This window comes from Gossypium hirsutum, chromosome A06 (genome assembly GCF_007990345.1).
Source record: "Gossypium hirsutum isolate 1008001.06 chromosome A06, Gossypium_hirsutum_v2.1, whole genome shotgun sequence".
NCBI lineage: Eukaryota > Viridiplantae > Streptophyta > Magnoliopsida > Malvales > Malvaceae > Gossypium > Gossypium hirsutum.
This window is the reverse complement of record NC_053429.1, coordinates 127,278,973-127,293,812: the sequence shown is the minus strand read 5'-3', so window position 1 is coordinate 127,293,812 and position 14,840 is coordinate 127,278,973. Positions and strand designations below refer to the sequence as shown.

The 14,840-nt window shown below is 30.6% G+C and overlaps 2 protein-coding genes and 1 non-coding gene across 3 annotated transcripts; 2 read left to right on the top strand and 1 right to left on the bottom strand.

Moving 5' to 3' along the window:
* Positions 1-1,160: 1,160 nt before the first annotated feature.
* Positions 1,161-3,085, top strand: LOC121230880 (CBL-interacting serine/threonine-protein kinase 20). Its single transcript, XM_041116400.1, has one exon. It carries the CDS (start codon positions 1,325-1,327, stop codon positions 2,711-2,713), a length of 1,389 nt encoding a protein of 462 aa, XP_040972334.1. The 5' UTR covers positions 1,161-1,324; the 3' UTR covers positions 2,714-3,085.
* Positions 3,086-4,227: 1,142 nt separating this feature from the next.
* TRNAL-AAG (transfer RNA leucine (anticodon AAG)) lies at positions 4,228-4,308 on the bottom strand. The gene has a single exon. It is a non-coding gene; the product is annotated as a tRNA-Leu (tRNA).
* Positions 4,309-6,247: 1,939 nt separating this feature from the next.
* On the top strand, positions 6,248-9,855 carry LOC107960235 (shaggy-related protein kinase eta). Its single transcript, XM_016896534.2, has 12 exons — positions 6,248-6,484; positions 6,890-6,982; positions 7,067-7,126; positions 7,220-7,492; positions 7,577-7,651; positions 7,728-7,784; positions 8,329-8,469; positions 8,573-8,623; positions 8,703-8,798; positions 8,887-8,970; positions 9,084-9,185; positions 9,269-9,855. Exons 1-12 carry the CDS (start codon positions 6,470-6,472, stop codon positions 9,365-9,367), a joined length of 1,146 nt encoding a protein of 381 aa, XP_016752023.2. The 5' UTR covers positions 6,248-6,469; the 3' UTR covers positions 9,368-9,855.
* Positions 9,856-14,840: the final 4,985 nt, after the last annotated feature.

The window sequence follows — 14,840 nt, the reverse complement described above, 5'->3', positions numbered from 1 at the left end:
AGGGTGATATCAGTTTAGTTCAATCAAAATTTTTAGATTTTTGAACTATTCATCATAATTTGGTTCGGGTTTTATTTTTCCATATTGACTTTTGTTTTTGAATTTTTATTTATTTATTTTGACAAGATGAACTCTGTTTTTATGGATTTTGAATATTCTTTGATAAAATTTTAAAGTATTTTTTATAAATATTTCTAAAAATAAAAAATTTTCAAGTAAATAAAAATTAATCAATAACTTTGATGTGTATTTTTTTGAAAAATATTTTTTATATAGAAAATAAGTTATTTTCACTATTTTAAATATAATATAAATTAAATAGAAATAGAAATGGGTTCGGTTTGAAGCAACCACGGTTTTTTAACTTGTATTTCATAAACTATCCAAACATTTCAGTTCAGATAAATTCAATTTTTCAATTTTTCTTGCTCAGCCCTACTGTCAACAAATGACAAGACAACACCCTATTACTGATGAAATAAAAAAATTATGGATGACTTATAGATAAACACTTATAACTTTATTTAAACATAAATACAAAATTCAAAACCTGGAGCTCGATATAATCATAAACCTAAACTTAAACTCTAAATCCTAAAGAATAAACTTTTAAACTCGAAACTCAAAAAAAAAAATTCTAAATTTTTATGAATGTATGTAATAATTATAATCAATCTTTGATTATATTTTAAAAAAATTGTTTATTTAGACAAATGTTAGGGTTTTTTAATAAAAAATATTTATTTAGATAAAGTGTAGGCTTATTTAATTTTTTTATTTAGATAAATGTTAGGTTTTTGTTATTCTTAAATAGTTTAGTGACTTAAATAAAAAAAATTGAATAATTCAATGATCATTTTGTAACTTTTTAAAATTAAATAATCAAAATATAAATTTACTTATGTTTAGTGACCTCAAGTGTAATTTACCCTTTTTTAAGCATATTGTTAGCGTTTCCCACATACATAATCCTTCATGAAAATAAAAATAGAAAACCAAAAAAATCCCAACCGTTGGATCTTCGATCCAAATTATCAGCTTCTCTTTTAACTATATATATAGACATTCCAACCAAATTTTTACTATTTTTCGTAAACTGGTTCCAACGGTGAATGCCATTTTTTCCCCGGAAAATTTCTTACATAGAATAACCCAAATTTTCTCGACCATTTTCAAGGTGGGATTATTTTCAACAAAGAAAAAAAAGTATTGAATCAGCCCCTTTCTCTCATCATCTCTTTTCTATGTTTTAAAAAAAAGGATTCTACTTGTTTGTTAATCGTTCATTGTTTTTTTTAGTTAATATAGAGTTTTGTTTGAAATTATGGAGAAGAAAGGGACTGTTTTAATGCAAAGATTCGAACTTGGGAGATTACTCGGCCAAGGGACGTTCGCTAAGGTTTATTACGCGAGGAATTTGACGAACGGACAAAGCTGCGCCATTAAAATCATTGACAAAGAGAAGATAATGAAAGGTGGTTTAATCGATCAAACGAAGCGTGAAATCGCCGTCATGAGAATCATTAAACATCCAAATGTTGTTCAATTGTACGAGGTAATGGCGAGTAAATCGAAGATTTATTTCGTTATGGAATACGTCCGAGGCGGCGAGCTTTTCAATAAAGTGGCTAAAGGGAAACTTAAAGAAAATGTGGCTCGCCATTATTTTCAACAATTGGTGGCGGCGGTGGATTTTTGTCATAGTCGTGGCGTCTATCACCGTGATTTGAAACCGGAGAATCTTTTGTTGTATGAGAATGAGAATTTGAAAGTTTCCGATTTTGGGTTGAGTGCATTGACAGAATCTTGTTGGCAAGATGGGCTTTTACATACGACTTGTGGGACTCCGGCGTATGTGGCACCGGAGGTTATAAATAAGAAAGGGTATTATGGTGCTAAGGCGGATATTTGGTCTTGTGGGGTTATTCTTTATGTTCTTATGGCGGGGTTTCTACCTTTTCATGATCAGAATTTGATGGAAATGTATAAAAAGATTTGTAGAGGAGATTTTAAGTGTCCACAATGGTTGCCACCGGAGGTTCGAAAGCTTTTTTCTCGGATCCTTGATCCGAACCCGAACCAACGAATCACGGTGGAGAAGCTGATGGATAACGTTTGGTTTAAGAAAGGGTTTAAAAAGATTGACACACCGCCACTATCGCCAAACCCTAAAAAGTTCGATTTAGTAATCAGTGACGTCCAAGCAGCATTCGACTCGTCGTCATCGGTGTCTTCATTCTCGGGCTGGGAGACCAGTTCTGAGGATGAATCAACAACAGTGACGCCAAATCCGATGAGTCCTATCAAGCCGAACGTTTTCAATGCGTTCGATATCATATCCCTCTCCCATGGTTTTGATCTGTCCGCTCTATTTGAACAAGACCCTAACCAACGAAACCCTTCTCGGTTCACTACCCGAAAACCTGCTAACGACATTGTCTCGAAGTTTAAACAAATAGCCCGGAGTGAGAGTTTCAACATCCAGAATGGGGACGGAAAGGTACGACTACAAGGGATAAAAGAAGGACGAAAGGGACAACTTGGGATCGATGCCGAGATCTTCGAGATTACACCATCTTTTCATGTGGTGGAGCTGAACAAAACAGCCGGAGATACCTTGGAGTACAAGGAATTTTGTGACCAAGAATTGAAACCGTCATTGAAAGATATAGTTTGGACTTGGCAAGGGAATCATCAACAAAGCCAGCAATAGTTTTTAGCCACAAAATTGCTTTTTGAAGTTTGAAAGTTTTATACCTGGATGCACATACAACAAAAATATATATAATCGAAAAAATATTGAGTATAGTGGTAATGTACATTATATTTTTAATAAGAGAACTCAAGTTCGAATTTTAGGGACAACGTTATTGTCCAACCTCAAACCCCAAAAAAATTAGTCTCTATGGACGGTAAAATGGACACAGAGAATATTTCAATTATATACCCATATATATGTATGCATGTATAAATATGTAATTGTAGTTGCATTGTCCCCTTCACGTTGACTTTGTTGTTTTTCTCATTTTTCAGATTTAATTTCCACTTAATCAAACTATAAGATGTTGATTGAGTTTTAGCTCAACTGACTTCCGTATTATTGTCAGTATAAAAAGACATGGGTTCAAGTGTACTGAAGCGCATTATCCTCTTATTTAAGGGTTAAAAGGAAGGGTTATGAGTAGTTTTAAGTATTATATCAAAAAAACAAAAATTAAGAATCGTGATGCTACAGTTATATAAAATGAAGTAAATAAAAATATATATAAATTTATAGATGGTTTTTGGTTTATGGAGAAATTTTTTTATTTACTAATTATTTTTTATCTTTTTTTACATAGGGTTTTTAGTCTATAAAGTTTTTTTTCCTTGCTATTTTTTTGGAATGTGTATACTTAATTTCAATCTCAACTTTTCTTTGTTAATTATGTTAAATAATTTTACGTTATACATGTTTTGATGTTTTGATTTGATTGGTATTGACATTGTTGCCAATGTAGGAGGATGCGGGTTTGAATGGGCTAAAGTACATTATCCTTCTATTTAAGGGTTTGGGAGGGACTATGGATAATTATGGGCTTTGTATCATAAAAAACAAATATGATAAGAATATATAATAAAATTAATATTAAAAAAACATATTTTGATGTTGCAACATAAAATTTTTTAAATGACACATTATTGCAAATTTTATTTAAAAATATTATATCAAATTATTTTATGGAATTAATAAAAAAATTGTAGCATTAGGATTGAAAATACACATTTTGAAATATAAAATATTAAAAATGATTAAATTATAGTAGAATGATTAATTTCACACAAAAAGTAAAACACGTAATATAGGGACCTTTTACAACTTGAACTCAACTGGATTATATCCTACTCTCTCGTCTTGTTGCGGAGCTTGGAATCTATACTATTATTTGAACACTTAATTAAATTGGTATCACGATTCAACTATAATATCAACTCAATTGAGAAATGATTACAAAATGAATTATATTATTAAGATAATATTTTTATATTTTTATATAAAATTAATAAAAAATTTTATGTAAAGTATACTCCAATAAACTAATAATCTGTCAGGGCCCAATATCCCTTTTCACATATTATTATAATTGTTGTTAAAAAATAAATAAAAATTCAATAAATTCATAAAACTAAAAGTAATATAACTTTTAACTATATAAAATATGTAAATCAAAATAATTAGAAAACAATTGTTGAGAGTGGGATTTGAACCCACGCCCTTTCGGACCAGAACCTTAATCTGGCGCCTTAGACCAACTCGGCCATCTCAACCCTTTGATCACAGTTGGGCCAAATAATTAAAATATACTTATTTTGGTATATACAAGTGGATGAGCCTTCCTTTTTATCTTATTGGTTAAATTTCAGTTTTAGTCCCTATGCTTATGCTACATTCAATTTTAAGATTATATAACAATGGTCAAATTTCAATTTTGATGTCTGTGCTACACTCAGAATATAAGATTTAGTCTTTATACTTCTAACTTTTTTAATGTAATTTAGTACCTCAATTTTACAATGTTATTTATTAGCCCAAATAGTTTATTTTGATTAAATGATGATGTAATTTTTTTAAATTGTTAACATTGATAAAATTATTTGTTAAATCCAAGTCCATTGCAATGCCTTTTTTTTAGTTACGTAGATAGTACGCATATATATATTTTAATTTCAAAATATCACACCAACGAATTTAACAGGAGAATTTCATGGTGTAAATATTTGGATCTAAATTTTTAAATTTAAAAAATAGATGGACTAAATTCCTATAAATAAAAGTATAAAAACTAAATTTCAAAGATACAAAGAGTTTAATAGTGTGAGGCTGCTATTTATCATCATGCTATTGGTCATCAATGTCACGTCAACACCGTGCTAATGTATTTTAATAGTGTTAGTTAGGTACTTAAAAAATTACTAAGTTAGCTTATATTTTCAAATTTAGATACCAATTAAGTAAAATAAGAAGTTTAGGTAACACCTATAAAATTAATAGTTTTCTTAGTCGAAATTTATAAAAATGACCATTTGATATGTGTTTCTAACATAACGAGAACTTTATGCTCATTTTTAGGTGTAGGGAGCTAAAATGCAATTTACGCTATAGTACAGAGACCTATATAAGATTACTCTGCATATTATCATGTTTATCATGTTACTTCATTTTGTTTGGTTCATTTGATTGAAATATGAGATTTTGTTGTTTGGTTAAGGAAATTTAAGATTACTTAAAAATAAATATTACTAAATTACCTCATAAATCTAGAGGAAGTTATTAGACTAATTACCCAAAAAAATCGCTGCAAACCAATTGAATCAAATTTTTACACCAATTACCTCATACATATTTAAATATTTATTTAATTAAAATGAACAAACCGATCAAATCAGTCAAATCAGTGAACTGATGACATGACTGATTCAACCACCAATCTAATTTTAAAAACCATGGGAAGAAATGTTTGTGATTTTCTTATAATAAGTCTATTTAACTAGAAAATGAACTGCCTTATTTACGCTCTTATGCGCGTAGTAAAAGGACAAATGCCAAAATTGTGACTTTTTTTTAAAATAATCTCATTATAGGTTTTGATAATATTGACACAATACTTAGAACTACTTATAGCCCCTCCTCAATATATAAATAGTAGGATAATGCGTTTCAGTGCACTCGAACACACGTTCTCTTATACTAACAATAATATCTATACTAATCGAGCTGAGACTTAATCGACAATAACATAATATTATTTTAAAAAATACAATTTTTTTCTCCAAAAAGATAAGATTAAACAAACAATATCAATTGAAAAGAAAAAAAACCTACTTATTTCGATTAAAAAAACAAATATGGAAAAAACAAGTCGTTCAAAAAAAAAAAGTGACAAAAAAAAGTAAAATAAAATCCGCAAAATAATAACGGTACAGTAACGGATGCAAAACCACAAAAAGGGGAAAATAACGGAACGGTATAAGCTCAATGATTAAAAACCGTCGGCAAAAAAACAATTTATAAATAAATTCTCATCTTTTTTTTTTATTCACATCATTATTCTTTTATTCAATTTTTTTCTCCAAAAAAATTTAAAATCCTATATTTGTAAATTTGACAAGAATAGAAGGGCATTCTAGGAATTCCACAAACACAAAAAGAAGAGCGAAGGAAACGGAAAAAAGGTAAAGAGAAGAAAAGAGAAAAAAGAAATAAATAAAATAAAATAAAATATAAAAAAGTAAAGAGAGGGAATCACATGGGCTTTTAGTTCGCTGTCTCTCACTGCTCTTTTTTTTTTCCTCTCCTTTTAGTTGTTGTTTCTTCTTCATCTTCATTATTATTATTATTATTATTTTTCTTCTTCTATGGCCACACTATGATCTATCGCTACGCTTTTGTCTAGTTAGATCTTTTTTTTTGTTGGTTTTTTTCCTCGGCATGGCTGACGATAAGGTAAACTTCGAATTTTTTGAGATTTTTAAAAAAAATTTCTGGCATCGGAACTCGGAATTCTGTTTTTTATTTAATTTTTTTGTTTAAATTTGGTGAAATGTTTGTCTCTGTTTTGAAATTTTATGAGATTTGTTGATTTATTCTCTTTTTTTTTTAACGATCTTGTTGTTTGAGCTAATCGACGAACCCTAGATGATGAAACTTTGTGTTGCATTTGTTACGATCTATGATTTCTCTCTGGATTTTGTAGTTTTGAGCTGATTATTATTATTTTGAGGGGAGCAAACGGTTTTTTTTTTTGATGAGGGAAAGGCTGGTTTTGTTGGATCTCAAATTCTTTTTGTTGTGTTCCTTCGAAGTTTTACTTGTATCGTTTCTTACATCGTCAATTTCTTAATTTACCAGGAAATGTCTACCCCTGTTGTTGACCGGAACGATCCCGTCACCGGTCACATAATTTCCACAACTATTGGTGGCAAAAATGGAGAACCTAAACAGGTATGCTTCTTCTTTGGTTGTCCAGTTTCTTATTATCAACTAATATGCGGTTAAGATTAACCTTTGGATTTTATGTTATTGTAGACCATTAGTTATATGGCAGAGCGTGTAGTTGGGACAGGATCATTCGGGATTGTTTTCCAGGTACCAAGACATAATCAAGCTGTAGCCATTGCTACCTTGTTTCGTGTTGTGGATGCTGATTTGATCTTTTTTTTTTGTTTTGTTTTGTTTCAGGCAAAATGTTTGGAAACGGGAGAAACTGTGGCTATAAAGAAGGTTTTACAAGACAGGAGATATAAGAATCGTGAACTGCAATTGATGCGTGTGTTGGATCACCCGAATGTGATTTCCTTGAAGCATTGTTTCTTTTCCACGACAACGAAAAACGAGCTTTTCCTCAACTTGGTTATGGAATATGTACCAGAGAGCATGTATAGGGTTTTGAAACATTACAGCAGTGCTAATCAAAGAATGCCACTTATATATGTGAAATTATACACATATCAGGTGTGCATGGTACTCTTTTTCATGCGTGGTTTCTTGTGTAATGTTCTTATTTATGCTGATTATTGGAGTTTTTAATTTTTACAGATATTCAGGGGGCTTGCATACCTCCATAGTGTTGTTGGAGTTTGCCATAGGGATCTGAAGCCTCAAAATCTTTTGGTATATGCATTTCTTACTGATGATTTTTGTAAAATGTCTTGACAAGGTTTCTTAGGTGATTGTTGGCTTTGTATAGGTTGATCCTCTGACTCACCAGGCTAAGATTTGTGATTTTGGAAGCGCAAAAGTGCTTGTAAGTTGATTGCCTTTATATTTATTTCCCATTGCTCTACCTTTCAGATTTGTTACTGACATTTTAGTCAGCAAATTAGTATTTATTCAAATGAAACATTGTTATTGCGTCCATAAGTTTCTAAAACTTTGATTCCAATTGCAACTTCTAAAAGAATTAGATTAATCTGTTATCTTTGGCTTTTTGTCAGGGATGCAATGTATTACCCTTGTACACATTTGCAAAACCAGTATTTTGATAACATGATAACACAATTTAATGATGCTTCATTGTTGATTCCATTTTATATCATTATAAATACTTTATGCAAACTTGGCATTTTAAGTGACCTGGGATATTTTTCAGATTGGTCTTTAAAATTGGGCAGTTCTCCTTTGTTAGTGTGCGCTTTTATTTAGCTCTCCTTTATCTGCTCTTTGTAGGGGTGAAGGATGGAAGAAGTAAATGATTGAACTAGATCTAAGTGTAGTATCAACATGTTTAAGATCATCTTTTGCTTGAGTTTTTCTTCGGAAATACTTAATACTTACTATTTGTGTTATAGGTCAAAGGTGAAGCTAACATTTCATACATTTGTTCGCGTTTCTATCGGGCCCCAGAACTCATCTTTGGTGCAACTGAATACACAACCTCCATTGATATCTGGTCAGCTGGTTGTGTTCTTGCTGAACTTTTGCTGGGCCAGGTTCACTTTTTCCATTTTTTTTTTCGTGATTTGTCTTTCTGGAACTTTCTTTGTAATTTAGTTTCTCTCTGCTGATTGATATCCAATATATTTTCTTTTGTAGCCATTGTTTCCTGGGGAGAATGCTGTGGACCAGCTTGTAGAGATTATCAAGGTATGATTTGCTGAAGATGATCGCAGCTATTTATTTCATTGTATCAACATGCGTCTGCTTCTTACATCTTTTCCTACAGGTCCTAGGTACACCCACTAGGGAAGAAATTCGCTGCATGAATCCCAATTACACGGATTTTAGGTTTCCACAGATTAAAGCACATCCATGGCATAAGGTTTGCCTCTCAGTCTAAGGGCTGAAATACATGATTGATTTTGAGTAACGGTTTGATTACCCAAAACTTGACTCTTGTATGTTTATAGGTTTTCCATAAAAGGATGCCTCCCGAAGCAATTGATCTTGCTTCACGACTGCTGCAGTACTCCCCAAGTCTTCGTTGTACAGCTGTGAGTGATATTTCCATTTTAGAATTTGAAATATACAAAGCCTTCAATTATCAATTTGACCCCCCAAACCACCCCAATCTCATGTTATTGTGATCTTTTTTTTGCTATGACAGCTTGAAGCATGTGCACATCCCTTCTTTGATGAGCTTCGAGAACCTAACGCTCGCCTACCAAATGGGCGACCTTTACCACCCCTATTCAACTTTAAACAGGAAGTATGTTTCTTAACTAAATCTTCATTGAATCTTTTAGATGGGATTGTTTTCTCAGTTATTCATTTGCATTCTTTTGGTTACAGTTATCTGGGGCTTCACCGGAGCTCATAAATAAGTTGATTCCTGATCACGTGAAACGGCAAATAGGACTTCAACATTTCATGCATCCGCCTGGGACATGAGACTTCAAAACCGTTTTCAAATTCGATGTCTGTAGTTTGATGCGTGACACAAAAAGAATTACTATCTTTGGATTATCATCGGTTGATTTGAGGCCTATCCGGCATCATTTTGTACGCTTCCATAACACATACAGCCTTTGGTAGTGTGGTGGCTGCCTTCTCTCGATCCATATATGTCAATGATGTCTCTCTTGCTCTTGTATTCTATGAGTCTACTTTTTGTCAAAATGCTTTTTTTTTTAGTTGTGTACATGTAACATGTTAGATACTAAAAAGTAAGATGGATGAACCGGAAAGCTGCTAGTCGAGGAAAAGTTAAGAAGTCTATTTGTGGTTAGGAAATGTACCCAAAGCTAAAAGGGGATGGCTTTTCGGTTTGGTTACTTTCATCTGTTCTTTGTTTTAAGTTAATTCTGGTGGCTGACTAAAATTGCAGACAATTGTTGTTACTATTTGTTCCAAGTAATGTTATTACTCTTTTTCTACCATTGTTGCTTTTATGTCATCTTCATAATCAAGTCTCATTCTGTTTCGATAGTCACAGCAAAGTGATATCACGGAGCCAATGTTCATCGTCACTGCAGCCTCACATGCTGGCCCAAGGTGGAATACTGGGGTCATTTACGTGTGTTCGGATGGGAACATGACTGCTGAAGGAAAAAGGTACTATATGGTAGATTCTTTTGGATAAGTTTCAGGTTTATCTTTGACTAAACACCTAAATTGAGGTCGAACTTTTTAGGAGTTGTTCGCATAAGGGTTAACGTTTTTGAAATGGTCAAATAAGGGTCAAACATTTTCGAATGTGCTCAAATAAGGGCTTTCAGATATCGTATGCCGGTTTTCAAATGATGTTTCTATTTTTTCTTATTTTCCCTTAATTTTTTACTACAAACTGGTTTAAGTGTGTGGATAGGCTTTATTTGGGTAAAAGTACCATGAAGGCTCTTATATAGTAGTTGGATTACATTTCTCCCTTTACTAAAAAATGGACAAATTAGTCTTTGTACATTAAATCAAATAGTAAACTAGTTCTTTTGTTAAAAAAATTTATTCATTTTTGCTATTAAAAATTGGTCCATGTACATCAGCACGAGGTACGTGTCATTGTTTGGTTATTCTATCAGTTAAACCAGTTTTAAACCGTACAAATGGATGAAATTTTTAACAGAAATAATCAATTTATTTTTTGATTTAACGTATAAAGATAATTTTTTTATTTTTTGAACAAAGACGACAAAGTGCAATTTAATTACTAGTATAGAGACATTCATGATATTTTTGACCTTTTATTTGAGCACATTTGAACTTATTTTACCATTTCGAAATGTTTAGCCGTTATGTGAACAAATTTTAGTTTTTAATTTGAGTTTATCTTTTGTTTATCATTTTAACCATAAGCAGAATCCTTTCGGGAACCATAGTTTACTAACATTAATAGTCCGACCGATCACATGGCTGTTAGCTATTATTGGTCGGGGGACAGTTTTGGTGGATTGTCAAATATTTAGACATGGCATGAGAAGATGTAATGATATAAAGGGTACATGTATTGATTATTATTTGTTTGGTCAAAAAGAAGATACCCTTGGCTAAAAAACTTTTAGGAAGGTCCCATGCTGTTAATAATTACGTTTTTTCTTTTTCGGCCCTTAAAACATGTTCGGTGCTTTATTGTTTCCTAACTAATTGATTTTTTTTTTTGATAGGTCCCTTTTCCTTTGACCCACTTTTAAATTGCTTACAATGTTTCTTTATAAATATTTTCAGGGCATAACTGGAAGATTGCATCCAGCCCTCCCTTTCTTATCAGTAATCAAATGGTAAGATCTGAACGGCTGAAAACTCTCATCCAAATCAAACAATTCGAAACATAGTAACCATATAAAATTTCAGTCCCGTTCAAAAACAAACCGTGGTTTAATCCTGAAATTTTTAAACTCTTTTCGGTTTAATATCTAAATTTGAATTCTGTTAAAATATGATGATACAAGCTTAGATAGGGATTGGCTTGGAATCATGGATGCAATCATGGCCCATAGCCGAATTCCGCTATTAACGAGGTTAGATAGCTGCATTTTTTAGATTAAATCCATCTAAAAATTCAAACTTGTTTGTTATTCAAATTGAGTATTGCTATCGGCATTGATAATTCAAATTTGGTCATTATCTTTCAAAGTTTTCAACAGCATCTATGCCAACCAAGCTGGCATTTAATTGGATATGTAACCACCCTTTGTAGACTGTTAATCACTCAATATATAATTAATATTGAAGATAGTTCACAATTAACACTCGAAAATTGACTCGGTCAAAAACTTACTCAACTCGTTTAGAATTGTATATCAATTCTTAAACAGTTCAGTCCGATTCTTTTAACGTGTTGAATAGTAGGATTCTTACGGAGTCGATGCTCACTTCAATGCTATAAACTTAGTATCATTTGTTTTCGATTCACTCAAACTCCATTTTTTAGTTTATGGCTAGTGTTCAAAGAATATATCTTCCAATAAGTTGAACCTTCCATTGTTTTTTTCCATGGAGTTTTGCTTGGACTATACTCACTCATGGATTAATAATGATGGCACAATGAATTCCAAGCCAAGACTGTACACACAGGGCACGAAATAGTTTTTAGTTTTAAAACTTGTGATCAATATTTATTTTTTTAATAGATTTTGGAATGTGAAGGACATGGAATAGTTTTAAAATTTGTGATCAGTATTTATTTCTTTAATGAATTTTGGAATACAAAAGATTAATTACTTAAATAGTTTGAGATACTACTAATCAAGACTTTAGTTAAATTATCAAATTTTCATCTTTTTAAGAAATTTTGTACTAAATAATGGGAATGACCAATAACCTTAAAAATCTCTCTTCGATTGGCGTGTGAAATTATGAGTAGACCTTGCCATGAGCTAAATGATTCAACTTAAACAAAATTTAAATTACATAAATAAAATAATTTTGATTATAAAAATATATAATATTTAATGTTTTATACATATACAAACAGTAATATATATTTGAAATCGGACCGAAACCTTACACTTCCCATATTGATGGTGATTTTATAGGATCCACTGTAGTGGCGGCTTCAATTTTGTCCATAAGTTGTTTGTCATTGGACAAAGACAATTCGATTCAAATAGTTTTATGGATTAAAAGATTATTTTAGAAAATAAATTAAAAATTAATTAAATTTGTTCAAATAATCCGAAATAATATATTTTATGGTAAAAACTTTCAATGTTATTAGACTATTAGTAAATTTACGTATTGGACATTTAATTTCTAAAACTTACAAGAATGACAAAAATGATAATTAAACTATCTAAAAGTTTTCATTTAAGCTATTAGATTGTTATAATCATTATTATATGATTTTCTTTGTTCTCGTCTTTGGCACCAATTGAAAGAGTAAACTTTTCCTCCTATTCTACAATTTAGTTTCTTTTGTTTTTTTTCAAAAAACAGTTTTGGATATCACGAATCTGTGAATCAAATTCGAACAACTTTCTTCTCCGAATTTCGATATCGATCATTAGATCAGCTTAGATATGAGATAATTCCGTTTATTCATAGATAGATATTGTTTCACTATATATATCGTTGAATAATCGCTCGAAGCTCGTTAGCCAGACTTAAAAAAGAAAAGTAATAGTTTGCTGACCTTACGTGTAGTTTACGCTATATTTTAATTAATAAATAAAATATAATAATTATTACTTTTAGAATATTCAACATAACTCTATGTGGTTGGCCATATATGTAAGTAACCATACATTTGTCATCTTTTTCGTTCAAATTGGGCTTACCAATGAAAAAATAAACAGCCTTAGCCGAAACTCAAAAGCAGTGGGAACCTCTGTTTTTATCATTACCAGTTGTTTTTCTAATGTTTTCAATGTTCTTCTTGTTTGTTTCAGTAGAAAAAAAAGTCTTTTATTTGGTACATGGATTTGATATACCACAATGACTAGGGGTAAATTAAAGGGTTAATATACCATTTGGTACATGGATTTGATTTCGATATTCAATTTAGCAATTGATTAAACGACATCATGTGGTCTAATGAATGTTTGACATGTGTACTCTAATAAAAAAATATGGGTATTTAATCGAGACAATGATAAAGCTAAATTATCAAATTGAACATTGAAAACAATAGAGATCAATTATTAAATTCAAGGACGAAGCTAGAAATTTATTTTAGGGGGAGCCAAGGTTAAAATTATATTTTTCAAGGGAAGTCAAAGTAGAATTTTACCATCTTAGGTGGTCAAAATGTAATTTAATCATTATAAAAAGAGACTAAAAAGAAATTTCACCATTTGAAGGGGGTGGGAAGACCCCTACCTACTCCCTTGGTGTCGTCCGTGATCAAATTAAACATTAAAGGCAAACTCAAGTGCTTAGTTAATACTGAAAAATAACTCAAGTATCGAATTGAACATTAAAATCAAATTTAGGTACTAAAAAGTGTATTAACCCTAAACTGTTTTTTATTTTTATTTTTTGGTTACGTTTCAACAACACCCATTAATTTAATAATAACACTATATTTTGGAATATAAACCAGCTAATTTGAGTTTTGAATAAAGAAAATAAAAAAAATCCCAAAAAAAAATTAAATATTTCCACTTCAATGATTGAAATGTGTTATCTAACATATTATATATATATATAATATTATCTGCTAATGATGATAACAATGTAGGTATACCATATATGTATGTATGTATGTATGTATATATTTATGCAATATCCTCCCAATAAAAAAATTTATTAAAAAATTATTAATTTGGTTCTTTTAATATAAATTATGGTTTTCATATTTTAATTTAAAAATCAAGAGAATTAATTAATTAATTTAATGTCGATCGAGTCTTAACTCGATTTGCAATATAAAAGGACGTGGATTCGAGTGCATTAAAGTGTATTATCTTCTTATTTATGGATTGAAAGGAGGCTATAGATAATTTTAGATATTGTATAAAAAAACATATAATCAGAATCTATAACGATATTGTATAAAAAACTGATTAACTCAATAAATTTATAGAATAAAGTCAAATTCCATTACTTTAAGTCATCACTCATTAATATTACCCTAAGGCGTTATTTAATTGTATTAAAAGTAATTATAAATTTAGTCCTTAGAGTTTTATTTTTTGGTCACTTTGGTCCTAGCTTTTTCTATCATCTTGGCCATCAATTGCTTTTTTTTTAATAAAAAAATGTTGGTTGAACTGTACGAAGTACATATAAATTGCTACATAAGTTGCCACGTTAATATTATTAAAATAACATTTTAAACAACTTTTTCGTTTTAAAAAAGTAAATTGACTAAAATTTAAAAGTTCAGGGCCAAAATATCTAAAAAATAGAGCCACAGTGACAAAATGAGTAAATATTAGGGGCTAAATTTATAATTTTTAAAAAAATTAACCCCCAACATTTATCTCTT